Below are 12,878 nucleotides of genomic sequence, written 5' to 3'. Positions count from 1 at the left end.
ATCTATCTACCAATCACTGTGAGAAGCATAGATCAGCTATAGTCGATCAAGACAATCGCTTGGTTAATTTTCGCGGAGAGATAATCACCATAAGATTACACCTAAAACAGATATAATGGATATCGTTTACAATAGTAGCAAAATCGGAGCTGGCTATATAAGCAAGCCGACGAGACGCAGCGAGATCAGTCGTCAGCGAATCGCCAAAGCGCTAACACGACAAAACGTAGACTTCCTGAAGAGTCGGTCTTAGCACGCTCATGAAAGGTTGGATTTCTTTCAATCCCAATCAGAGCTCGATGCTTGAAAATGCCGGCTGGTTATACGTCGAGGAGACGTTTCAAGTGACCAACTATGCCGGCTATTTCGATATCAACATACCGCTCAGTATGATACTCGGCTTTGCTGAGGACTATCGCAAAATCGTGGTCAACGTCAAGGACGAGCTCATACTGACGAGATCGCGAAGCGATCTGAACGCCGTGACGCAGACTGCTGGCAGAAACGCGGCTGGACAATACGTTTACGAGGACATCAATATTGGACTATTGAAAATTGAGTGGCTCATGCCCTAAGTTATCGCGTCGAACGTGCAGAAAATTCGTCTGCTGCAGTCCGTGGAGAAGAACAAACCGATCAGCATGAGTTTTCGCAGCTAGGAGTTGTACGAATATCCGCTCCTTCCCGTCTCCACGAAGCACGTGTGGACGGTGAAAACGTTGAACCAGCTGGAGAAGCCGCGATTCGTCGTTCTCGGTCTGCAGACTAATTGAAAGAGTCTGAGAACTGCGAACTCCAGTCGCTTCGATCACTGCAATCTCAGCAACGTCAAACTCTTCCTCAATTCCCAGTACTATCCCTATGGAAATTTGAATCTCGATATCAATCGAAATCAGTACAGCGTAATGGAGTACGCTGTGGATATGCAAGACTTCAAGCAGCCTAGAAACGATTTCGTTCTCAAGGAGCTGGCTATTGTCTTGCTCACGGACGAGAGCGAGACTCTAGTCCTGCTGTTTCGAGAACCGTTTCCCTGGAGAAGACTCACGGAAAAGTATACGAAGGAGAATGAGTGGCTAGAGCGCAGCCATCACGGGCTATCCTGGTCATCGGGCATCATAGCCTACACCGAGGTCGGTAAGCTGCTCCGGGAAGCTCTTCGAGACGCCAGCAAGATCTTCGTCAGAGGAGAACTACGCCGACGATGGCTAGAACGTTTCGATCTCACCGCCACTGATATCTGCAATTACGGATATCCCTCGGAAGATTTGCCGAAAATCGTGACTGTATGCACCAATCACAATGGAGCCTACAAGTCTATCTGCGCTCTGCAAAATGTCAAAATCATGAAACTCTACTATCTCACCAACGTTCAAATGGAGTGGGAAGATGTTTCGGAGACTGAGGAGTACGCTTAATATGCGAGCGTCTGAAAAGTGCGGCGGTGGGTCGAGAGTAAGGTCTCGGCCTGTTGTACTGGGGATACCGAGTTCAAATCTCGGCCGCGGATAAATTTTTGCGATATTCCGCAGGCTTGCCGACTACGAGCACGCGCTCTTTATTACCGGCTGGAAGAGCTGGGACCCGCACTGACTCGCCTCTTTATTAGGCGGCTGAGGGGGTGGGGTTACCCTGGGTGAGCTGGTAGCTGCTCGGAGAGGAAGTGAGCTGATAGCCGCAAAGAGTGGGGGTGAGCTGGGACCCGCATAAGCTGGTACCCGCATGGGCTGGTACCCTATTATAGCTTACCTACTACACCATCCTCTAAAAATTTCAGATTAATCAACTGACTGGACGGAGTTAATTGATTTTGAAACACGAAAAGTCGAAATACCCCATAGTGCGTCGCTTGGTTAAAATATATATTGCAATATAGTAATGAAATTTAAGTTTTGTTAAGCACGAAAATTACGCATTAATTTATAATGGAAGGTAAAACTTTAAAACTGAAAATATTAAAAAACTGTTACAGTCAAAAAAATAAATTTTTTATTCTAAATTTGAAACAAAAATACTCTAAACTCTTGTTATTTCATATTTCCTAATATTTCAATTCAACATTTTTGTTTTAGAAATTGTTTAATTTCATAATTTCGGTTTTTTAATTTTTGCCATTCATGCTTTAATTTTTTCGAATTTTAATTTTCCTAAATATTTGCTGCGAAGTTAAATTGATTATTCAATCACTGATTATCATGAAAATAAAGACGCTAAAATTTTAGTATACAAACAGAAAAATATGATGTCTCATTATTATCTAGTAAGCAACATAAATTTTTATATTATTAAAAAAGTGATCCATGCATATAGTTATTTATCACTGGCGAGAACATTGACGTGATTTTGTTATGTATTAAAATTTATAGTTTTCTACGTCATTTCGTCACTGTCAATGTGACATTAGTTTAAAAAAAAAGGTAAAAAAATTCATGCTCCAACCCTGGTAAAAATAACTTATTAAATCCGATTCAAAAGGTAATAGGTTGTAATTGGATTTCTTAATCGGAAATTATTCAATTAAAACCAATTTAATCGATTAAAATCTATTTAATCTGATTATAACTTTTAGTCGGTTTTAATCGGATTCATTCGGTTGTATTTTTCAACAAATATAACATTTTATTTAAAAACACAACTGTTTAAATCCGATTAAGACCGACTAAAACTTATAATCAGATTAAATAGGTTTTAATTCGATAATTTCCGATTAAGAAATCCAATTAAACCCTATTATCTTTCGAATCGGATTTAATAAGTTATTTTTACCAGGGAAATCACTGAAACCAATAAATGAGTGCAGGAATACCTGAGGAAATAAAAAATAAATTAATTGCTGTTGTACGACAATTTATGATACATTTATGATACTACGGATGTACTTATTTTAAAAGAAATTGGAAATTATTTTAATTCTAAAAGTCAAATAAATGATAACCATATACGTGAAAGGTGCGGGGATGTACGAGGTTGGAGACATCGTCGAAGAGCTAGTCGGAAAGAATTCCTGCATTACCTAGCGGGGGGTTGGAACGAGGAACAACGTCCCTCGCCACGCCGGTAATTGAGGCAGGATAGAGAGTGACAAAATAGGGCGGCGTTGGCTCAAGCGGTAGCACGCGCGCCTAAAGATCTCGGGAGCGTCGGATCGATTCTCGGTCCCGGCGTTTCCTTTTGTGATTTTCTCCTCTCACGTCAAGTCTCACCCCGTTGCAATATATATATATATATATATATATATATATATATATATATATATATATATATATATATATATATATATATATATATATATATATATATATATATATATATATATATATATATATATATATATATATATATATATATATATATATATATATATATATATAGTCATATTATGTATTTACTATATAGTTTATATAATCAAATAAGTATTTTTATAGTTTCACAGCTGTATGGAATGAAACTAAATCCTACGGAGTCATAAAAGACCAAATTTTGTCGATTTTACAAGTTTTTTCCATTTTCTAAATGAAAAAAAAATCCTACCAAATTTTAAGGGACAGATTTAAATTCAGCGTGAAAAAATACATAAAAATAGTGTTTACAGGCATTCAATAAAAAAAAATCCATTGTTCTACAGTGACTTTTGTAAGTTTTTTGCGAAAACCGTCAACTTTAACGAATTTTTCTGGGCTATACAGTCAACATCAACCTTTCTGCTTATTTTTCTGTGATTTCTGATAGTTTAGACATCATCCTCTGAAAATTTCAGATTGATCGACTAACTGGATACGGAGCTATTTGATTTTGAAACACGAAAAGTCGAAATACCCCATAGTGTGCCGCCGAAACCGAAACCGATAGTAAAATCAAAACCATTTGCGCAAAAATATGAATCTACGGCAAAAGATAATTTTTCATCAAACATGCTGCCGCACCCAATTATTATTAAAAGCGAACCAATATTCACCACACCTAAAGCAACTTTGAGCGCGATAAAATCTTTAAACATGCGAAATACACAATAAATAAACGACATACAAAGACATTATACGCACGGCATACCACTCTTAAGCTGTGAAGTTCAGTCGCCCTTCATTCCAATTTCCAGTGTTCGACGTTCCAAAAAATACGACAGCCTCACATGACAGAGACAAACACACTAAGCATTTCTACTCACATTTCGCAAGCGGGTTGGCAAAACGATCAATTCAATGATTTACGTCAAGCGATTTATTTCCACCCATCCACTCATCACTTAAATGTCAGGATAAAAGGCCGGAGATTATGGTATTAAAACAGAAAAATTACTAAATCAACTAATAATTATTTACATATTGGCCCCAAATATCGATGATAATGAACGAATGTACAAAAAGCGCACTGCAAACTCCGAGGCACTAAAACAATTTCTCTTTAGACTGCGTCCACCTCTTGATCATCAGGTGCGCAGCGTCACACGCACAGTTAAATTTTGCCACTGCGAAACAAGTCCAAACAAAAAACGGTCCAGCTAACGCAAATAAAAATGTAAACACGAACGAAAAAGAAAAAGAGGCAATTTCTTTTATTTGCAACTATTGTGGGTCAAAGGGATATGTTTCGAACGTAACCAAGGGCTCCTAGGGATAAAAGCAAGTGCGACGTATTTATTCTTTATCCATAATATATTTTACCTATTAGTAGTTTTAGCGAACGTTTCTCCGTCATTTGGCTCTCATATGCGCGAATCAACAAGGCGATTCGTGGCTTCAGGCCAATATGGTTAGGAGTGGTTTTAAAATCATTCCTAGACTGCCACGACTTCAGTAGGGAGTTTACTCTACGGATTTTGAAGGTCACTTTCAGTGCGGAGGGGCTAAAGGGCCGATCTGTAACTGCCAGGCCAGAGAGTCGAGTGGCGAGAGGCGTTCGCGCGGGCACATGACTGCGTGTGTATAGCTATAGATATAGAGGAGCGCGTGCACTGCTTCGAGTCCCTTCGGTAGTCCTCGGGAAAGCGTCTTTGTTTTAGCGGGCCCGAGTTTTCGGCGGCGTTTAATGGGTAGAGCGTCAGTTCTCGGCGACAACTTGTGAGAGAAGGTCACAAAAGGACCTGATCGTTAGGAGATTTCAATAAAGTCATAATATCTGATCAACAATGATTTGACAGTTTATTTTTGAACCTTAATGTAGTCTTGTCCCATACAGGATATTTACAACCTGCGTGTGATAAACGCAGATTAGAAAAGGGTTTTTGTAATTTTTGCGGCAGAATATGCCACACGATTGATATCTGCTATACAATAGTTATGCAATTGAGCAGTAATCGTAATAATAATCCAAATAATAATAATTCAAACAACAGTTATAACAACAGCAACGGGCATCCCATTAATTATAATAATAATGCAATACACTCATACGATATGGACGATATGAGACATGTCGAGCCAAAAATTTCACAGAGGTTTCAGGTAAAGGAAAATCCGAAACCACACAGCGAGTCAGGCGACACCGGAAGTTGAAACAACAGCGGTGATAAGAAATCAGCAAGTCATACTCAGAAGTCATCGAATTCAATCAAGCAGAATGTACTAATAACTAAAGCATACATAGCAGTAGGCGAATCAAATACGAAAATCTCAACTTTGGAAAAATTGAAAATAAAGACAAACGACGATATTATTTGCAACATTCATATTGTCCCCGATAGCCTTCCCACAAATGTTGCGGGTCTGGTCGGTTGCGACATATTAAGCAAATACAGCGAGAGCATAAATGCCTCTCCAAAATATGTACATATGCAAAATAATGTTTTCCCATTTGAAGAAAGAAAGAAAGAAACGAATATTTCACCTCTGAAGTTATTTAAGTCTGCATCAGTAAAAGGCAAAGATTCGTACTTACTTAAAACTTCTCTCGCCAAAAACAGAAGCGATACTTCATACATACATAGAAAATATAAAAAGAAATTTTTTACGCGCCGCACTCAGCACAATGCACGAGAGAAGCTCGACGCGCACACACTCACGCCACGATAAATACATAACGCGGCGGCATACACTACACGTTCATCATTACGAAGTTTTAACGAAAACCAATTAGATTCTCACATTTGTTTCCAACATTAAAATTCAAACAAATATCAGGCTATCTGAAACAAGAGAAATATCTTACAATTTCTGACGCAAAACACACTTCAGCTAAGTTAGAATACAAAAATGTATGCGCTGCACTCAGCATATTGCACGAGAGAGGCTCGACGCGCGCGCACTCACACCGCGATAAACACATAGCACAGCGGTGGACGTTACGTTCATTCTCACGAAATTTTGACAAGAACTACTTTTATTTACATCTTCATTTCTACTATAGAAATTTATACGAATATCAGGCTTGACAAAACAAAAATTAGTAAATCAACATGATTTGATAGTCGAGACGGCAGAACTTACAATTTACAATATGAACAAATAACTCTTAAACTATAAAGATCAGGAAAATATAGGAGCGTGAATACTTATGTCAATTTTAACGATTATCAGATGGTATGAGAGAAAAAGGAATTTATTGGCTGTCGCTCAAAGTTAAATCTCAGTATACTTATATGAGAACAAAACTACAAAAGAAATATAGAAAGCACCACTATTAATAGTCCTGTATCGTTAGCATAAATTTGGTCGTTCACACATCTACGACTTTGTCAGTATAACTTTAACAGTTGAGCATATCATGCACTACTGACGGAAGAACATGCACTTATGTTCTCTAAGCCAAACACAACAAATATGTGGTAGAAAGCACACTAATATCTTTTTTTTTACTACAAAGATACACAACCAGTGAACAACCTCTACGCAGAAACAGCAATTTATTCTAAAAATTCTCAAATTTCTTGATTTTCGTGTGGGATGAGACCACAGTTATTCTTGGCTCCTATTCTTATGAACACAGAGATAGTACTAATAAATTTCATTTATTCGATTGATTGTTTCATTTACACACTTTAGTTAGGACAACAAATGAAAATAATCTTAAATAAATAATCTACAACACCGAGCTCGACTCGACAATCGATGACATGTATCAAAATATTAAAAAATGACATCTAAGCAATTTAATTTCACCAGAAAAAAAAATTATTATTTCTTCACAATTAAACATCGTATCGTTTATAAAAATAAGGAAAATCTGTAACTAGATTAAGCATCATCTTTATAATTATATATAAAATGAGAGAGAGACCACACATGTATCCACACTCAAGAAGAATTCACGAACATCAATACAGTTACATACACGCGATTTAGGATAATTACACGTCATCGGGACGATGACGTCGCGGTCATTGGTACGCACATTAGCGTGCATACGTGTAGCGCAGCATGGTAACAGCGAAAGTGCATCGCGTACTCGTACGAACCGAGCGGATGACACCTTACGCCTGCCTTATCACTGCATACCGATATGAAGTCGCGAGGTTTAGGGTCCGATCACGGGCAGTTCGCGTCGATCGTCGGGAAGCGCTCCTCCTGAGCGCTTTCTCGCACCTAAGTTCCACGAGAGCCACATTAGCAGTCACTCCTCTCTCTCAATCTGACAGTAAATTCCACTTAACCGCATTTACGCAAAGACTTTCTTGTACCTTTCTTCAAGTCCCTGGGCTTGACAAGCACGTGTAACAAACTGCGCTACGGGTCAGGCTTCGTACAGCCTACAAGAGGCCTGCAACAAGCTGCTATAATTTCCTCTTGCTACACCGTCGATAGATGGATCTCCCATCAGCGATTATACACGGGAATAAATAACCCCGTTATAACGTAATTTTATGACTTTTAAGAAAAATTAAAATATTTCAGCTTCATGAAACATTTTGACGTGATTTTAGTATGTTATTTAATTACATGAATATTTAGTTCTACATATATACTTACTACTAAATGCTTTTAAATAATTTAAATTTGTTAAAATAAGTGCCCATATAGGTGCTACCATGCGGATGGTAGTACGGAAAATGGGGGCTTATGAGTTATGAATATTATTTTTTTATATTCTTCAATTTAGTCAAAGTATTGAAAATGGAGTTAAAACTCTAAGTTTCAGAGTCACTTACACGATAAGGAATAATCATCAACTTGATTTTCGTTGATTTGAAGTATTAAAAGCAAATAATGAGAACTACGGCACGAGGTGAGGTCACAATCAGTAAAGTTCGCTCCGGCAGCCCCTTAATGGACGAATTAAATCATATTATTTTTATGTATGTACACAAATCCCAAGCATATAAAGATCAGTCTCTATCTTAAGTTACATTGAGTCCTTAACTTTAGCCGACGAAGATTTTACATGCATTTGGACATACCATATGTAAAAAACATGAGTAGCACCTTCAAACCATATGCCAACAAAAAGTTACCGGCCAATTACTAGTTACAAAAAAATAGCCTTTATTGCGCCCCGGGTAATTTATTATATGGTTGAGTGAAAATTATTTTTTCTGGCATTACTGAACAGTTTAGCCCAAAATCTTGAATTCAAAATAAAAAATTTTCGAAAATGGCCGTCCCCCGTCAAAAGTTACGAGCTATTTAAAATAGGGTAAAATTCTTCGAAAATACCTTCGAAACAAGAATTTTACGACGTTCTCGGAGTCGCTGACACGTTACAACGTTTCCAAAGACGCCGGCACGATTAAAACATTTTCGGAGTTGCCGCCACGATACGACTATATTCCCCTCAGCCATTGATACGTAAGTCCTTAAGAAGCAATGTATCGTCTACTATAATATGCAATGTACGTTTTATCATACGTAATTTACCGATTAGCCGTACATTCAGAAAATCAACAGTTTGTATTCTTTAAGGAAAGATCAGAAGAAGAGTTGATTAATAAAAACTTAAACACAACTTTGACTGCATGATTTGAACTAAATGCAAAAGATCCGCAAGCTAGACATTACTTGTATGTTGATATACCATATTTATAAGTTTTCAATGAACAAACAAAGAAATGGACACCAAGAAAAAGAGTTTGAAAGCCAATTATAAGTAGAATGTACTTTGTAAATCTGAATTATCGTGGAAGATTTTTTTTTAAGATTATTTTTATTATATGTAAAAGGGGATTCAATCTTATAGAGAATTGAAAACATTCCAAAATGTTACATGCGCAACATTTCATGAAGTAGTTGTAGCTAGAAAATTAATAACCACCAATGATAAATGGGACAAATGCTTGGAAGAAGCAGTCAAGGTTTAATATCCTAAAGCTCTATGTAACCTGTTTGGTTATACATGCGTATTTCATCATTCAGTAAATGTTAAGGAATTATTTGAAAAATATAAAGCACATTTTTATTGTTAACTAAAGAAATACATAAAAATATCTCACTGAAACATATCAATTCTATTTTAACAAGTCACGGGTATACACTGACTGATTTCAATTAACCTAAATTTAGTAAGAATGTTAAGGAAACCAATAATGAAGAATTTTATGCAACAAATGAAATTGAAAATAATTCATTATACAATATAAGCTCTTTAACGAATTAACAACGTCAAATTTTCGATGCAGTAAGAAATAGTGTAATTAATAAATCTAATCAAGTGAAGTGTTTCTTTATTGATGGACCTGGAGATAATAGAAAAAGCTACTTACAATAATACTATAATCACTCATTTAAATAAAGAAATAATAAGTGTTTTACCTGTAGCATGGCCTGGTATAGCAGCAAATTTATTAATAAATGAAAGAACTTCACATGTAGTTTTTAAATTACCAATTAATATAAATGAAGATTCAACATACAACATTACTCCCAATTCAATATATAGAAAAAATCTGAAAAATGTAGAAGTCTTAATTTGGGATGAAATAACAATGACATCAAAACGTGCTTTTTAGGCAGTGGATAAATTATTCAAAGACTTATGTAATAATGACATTGAATTTGGTGGCAAAGTAATGATTGTATCAGGTGACTTTCGACAAACACTACCTGTTGTCAAACATGGGAATCGAACAAAAATTATTGAAAATTGTGTAAAAAATAGTCATTTATGGAGTAAATTTCAAAAAATTACTTTAAAAGAATAAATGAGAGTTAGTAATTGTGACAAAGAGTTTAAACAGTGGCTATTAAAAATTGGAGATAAAAATATTCCAACAAATTTAAAATAGACAATGATATAACTTTACTTCCAACAGAATTATTATCCACTAATGATATAATTATGGGAATTTATGGAAATTGCTTTGATAATAATAATGCCAATAAACTTTGCGAAAGAGTAATTGTTGGAATAAAGGATATTTCCTACGCGTGATATAATAAGGGAACAGGGTAACACACGAAATGAGTACACTCGGATAGAAGAAACGAACTAAACGTGGCTTTATTAAGTAAAAGTGACAGAGCGTGACAAGAGAAACGTAGCGTGGTACGCGAGATGTTGCTTGCTCGGAGAGCTGGCGAACAGTGAGGCGACAGCCCGCGCGCGCCGCCGGGCTGAGCAGCAGATCACGTGGTCCCTTCCACTCAACGTCATGGATCGCTGCGACCAATCGGTAAGGGATGTATGTCGGTTGTTAGCGCTTATATTCCAAGAGTAATTTTAGCGCTGAAATAAAATGATGTACTAAAAATTAATAATAAAATTTTAAATAGGATGGAAGGCGATTTAAAAAAGTATCTAAGTGTAGATTCATGCGAGGATGATAATAGAGAGATGTTTAAAAGTAGGTGCTGTAATTACTTTGCTGAGAAATTTGAATTTAAATAATTGGCTTTGTAGTGGTACTCGATTAATAGTAAGAAAAATGATATAATTTAGTACACAGGTAGAAATAATAAGCGGTAAACAATTTGGTATAGTAGTTTTAATACCACGAATTGATTTGACTTCTTTAAAATAAGAAATTTTTTTTGAAATGGCAAGACGACAGTTTTCAATACGATTAAGATATGTCATGACAGTCAACAAATTACAAGGCTAAACATTTAACAAAGTTAGTGCCTATTTACGAAATCAAGTTATCAGTCATGGTCAATTATGTGTAGCATTCAACAAAAATTTAACCATTTTACTTTCAAAAAATTCAAGTTTCGAGGATAAAAGTAAAAATAATGATGATTCAAATAAGATATATACGAAAAATATAGTATATCATGAAATATTAATTTTTATTTTTTACATCCTTTACATAATTATCTTAAGCTAAAAGCAATTTCGAAATGATTGTTCATTTATATCTATATTTGAATCGTTTTTATGTAGACATTTCTTCGTTTTAAATAATTATCTAACCAGATCTGATTAGAATTATGTCCACCCTTGCACATATTAAATGTATTTTTAATTATATCACCATCCATGCAATTAATTTAATTGTATAAACGTTATTTAAAATTATAAAACTTTTTAGGAACAGAATAAGACTTATAGTCAATGTATGCGATATGACATAAATTGGACAAATTTTAATTTTAAAGAAACTGCAGATTTGATATCATTAAGCAATGATACCTTAATACCATGTGATAAGGGATGGGAATACAACCAATCCGAAGTACCATCATCTGTTGTGATAGAGGTATGCTTCTATACATTTTCATACCTATATAGATGATTCTGCCATAACTTGCACATTTTCTGCGTCTACTTTTCAAGCATTTATACATTTGGGGAACAATCACGCAAGCGGTTTCATAAATGCCTGGCATAACTAACTTTATTTAAAAGATCGGATTGCGATGGTAAGATTCGAATTTATGACATCTCCAAAGAAAAGCTATTGAGGTTCATCTAATTAAAATATGCTACGCATACCACGAAAAAAACGAGGCTTACATGTGTGTGTCCCATACTAAAAAATCTCACATGAAATCTCATGTGAGATTTTGCGAATTTCATACTCATTAGCACTCTTACTCATTTTCGCGCACTATACTGTACTTTACAGCGTGACTAGAATTTTCCATACAGGACATCACGTTTTTCAACAGAGGCAGGTGGTTTACAGTGGAGCCATTGTCGCTCTTTGTATGAGATATAGAACTAAAAAATAGACGTTTAATGGTCCAAAGATTGAAATAATTTATTAATGCGGTATCTATGATAGCCACTTTATTGGCTTGAAATGCCGGACTAGAGTAGTTTTTAGTCCCTCTTATATTATATTCTAAATATAAGTAAACTTTTTACATGAGAAGTACTCGTTTTAAGGTATAAAATTAGCCTTACCTTACATTTACTCCAAATGGACTTACGCGCTTTTTTATGGGGAACTGTAAATCTAATCTCATTAAACTTGTAAGATATAGTAAGCAACTTATAATTGCTCTGCAAAAATTGACGAACACTAAATTAACTTGATTTATATCGATTGATACAATATGTAAAAAGTACGGATAGCACCTCTAAACCATATGCCAACAAAAAGTTACAGACCAATTACTAACTACCAAGAAATATTGCCTTTATAGCCTCCGTTTTATGGCTAGCAAGCTTAAGTCCAGCTGCTTAAGCCAATCGTGTATTATAACTACTCCCTCGTTAGCGACTTCCGTCACATTTCCTTTTGCTTTGCTACTACCACCACTGTAATGTCATCTGCAAATCCAACAACCGTTGCCCCTTCGGGTAGCTCTAGCCTAAGTACTCCATCGTACATGATGTTCTACAATAATGGGCCAAGCACTGACCCTTGTGGGACCTCTCCGGTTACTTGATAGGTTTCCGTGCCGCTCTCTGTGTTATACAAAAAAGTTCTGTCTTTCAGGTAGTCAGACATAATCCTTCTTATATATGCGGGTACCTCTTTTTTTCATAGTGCCTCGTGTATTGCCCCAGCTGGCTGAGTTAAACGCATTTTTAACATCTGATGTAACAATAGCACAGTACTTCTT

General features: G+C 35.9%; 2 protein-coding genes across 5 annotated transcripts in view; one reads left to right on the top strand and one right to left on the bottom strand.

Annotated features, from left to right (window-relative positions):
• The window catches only part of LOC116417724, a 346,232-nt gene that overhangs the window by 79,306 nt on the left and 254,048 nt on the right, over positions 1-12,878 (bottom strand). The window lies entirely within an intron of this gene.
• Positions 1-12,878, top strand: part of LOC107981912 (carcinine transporter) — a 535,006-nt gene that overhangs the window by 276,159 nt on the left and 245,969 nt on the right. For 2 of the 3 annotated variants that reach the window (XM_031932404.1, XM_031932400.2), the window contains exon 4: positions 11,396-11,563. The exons of the other annotated variant lie outside the window; for it this stretch is intronic. In XM_031932404.1, coding sequence (XP_031788264.1) covers positions 11,396-11,563 — 168 coding nt within the window. The remainder of the gene's footprint in view (positions 1-11,395; positions 11,564-12,878) is intronic. 3 annotated transcript variants of the gene reach the window in all.

The sequence above is a fragment of the Nasonia vitripennis genome (genome assembly GCF_009193385.2).
Source record: "Nasonia vitripennis strain AsymCx chromosome 1 unlocalized genomic scaffold, Nvit_psr_1.1 chr1_random0007, whole genome shotgun sequence".
NCBI classification, from domain to species: domain Eukaryota; kingdom Metazoa; phylum Arthropoda; class Insecta; order Hymenoptera; family Pteromalidae; genus Nasonia; species Nasonia vitripennis.
The sequence above is the reverse complement of the archived record's forward strand: the minus strand, read 5'-3'. Positions and strand labels throughout refer to the sequence as shown.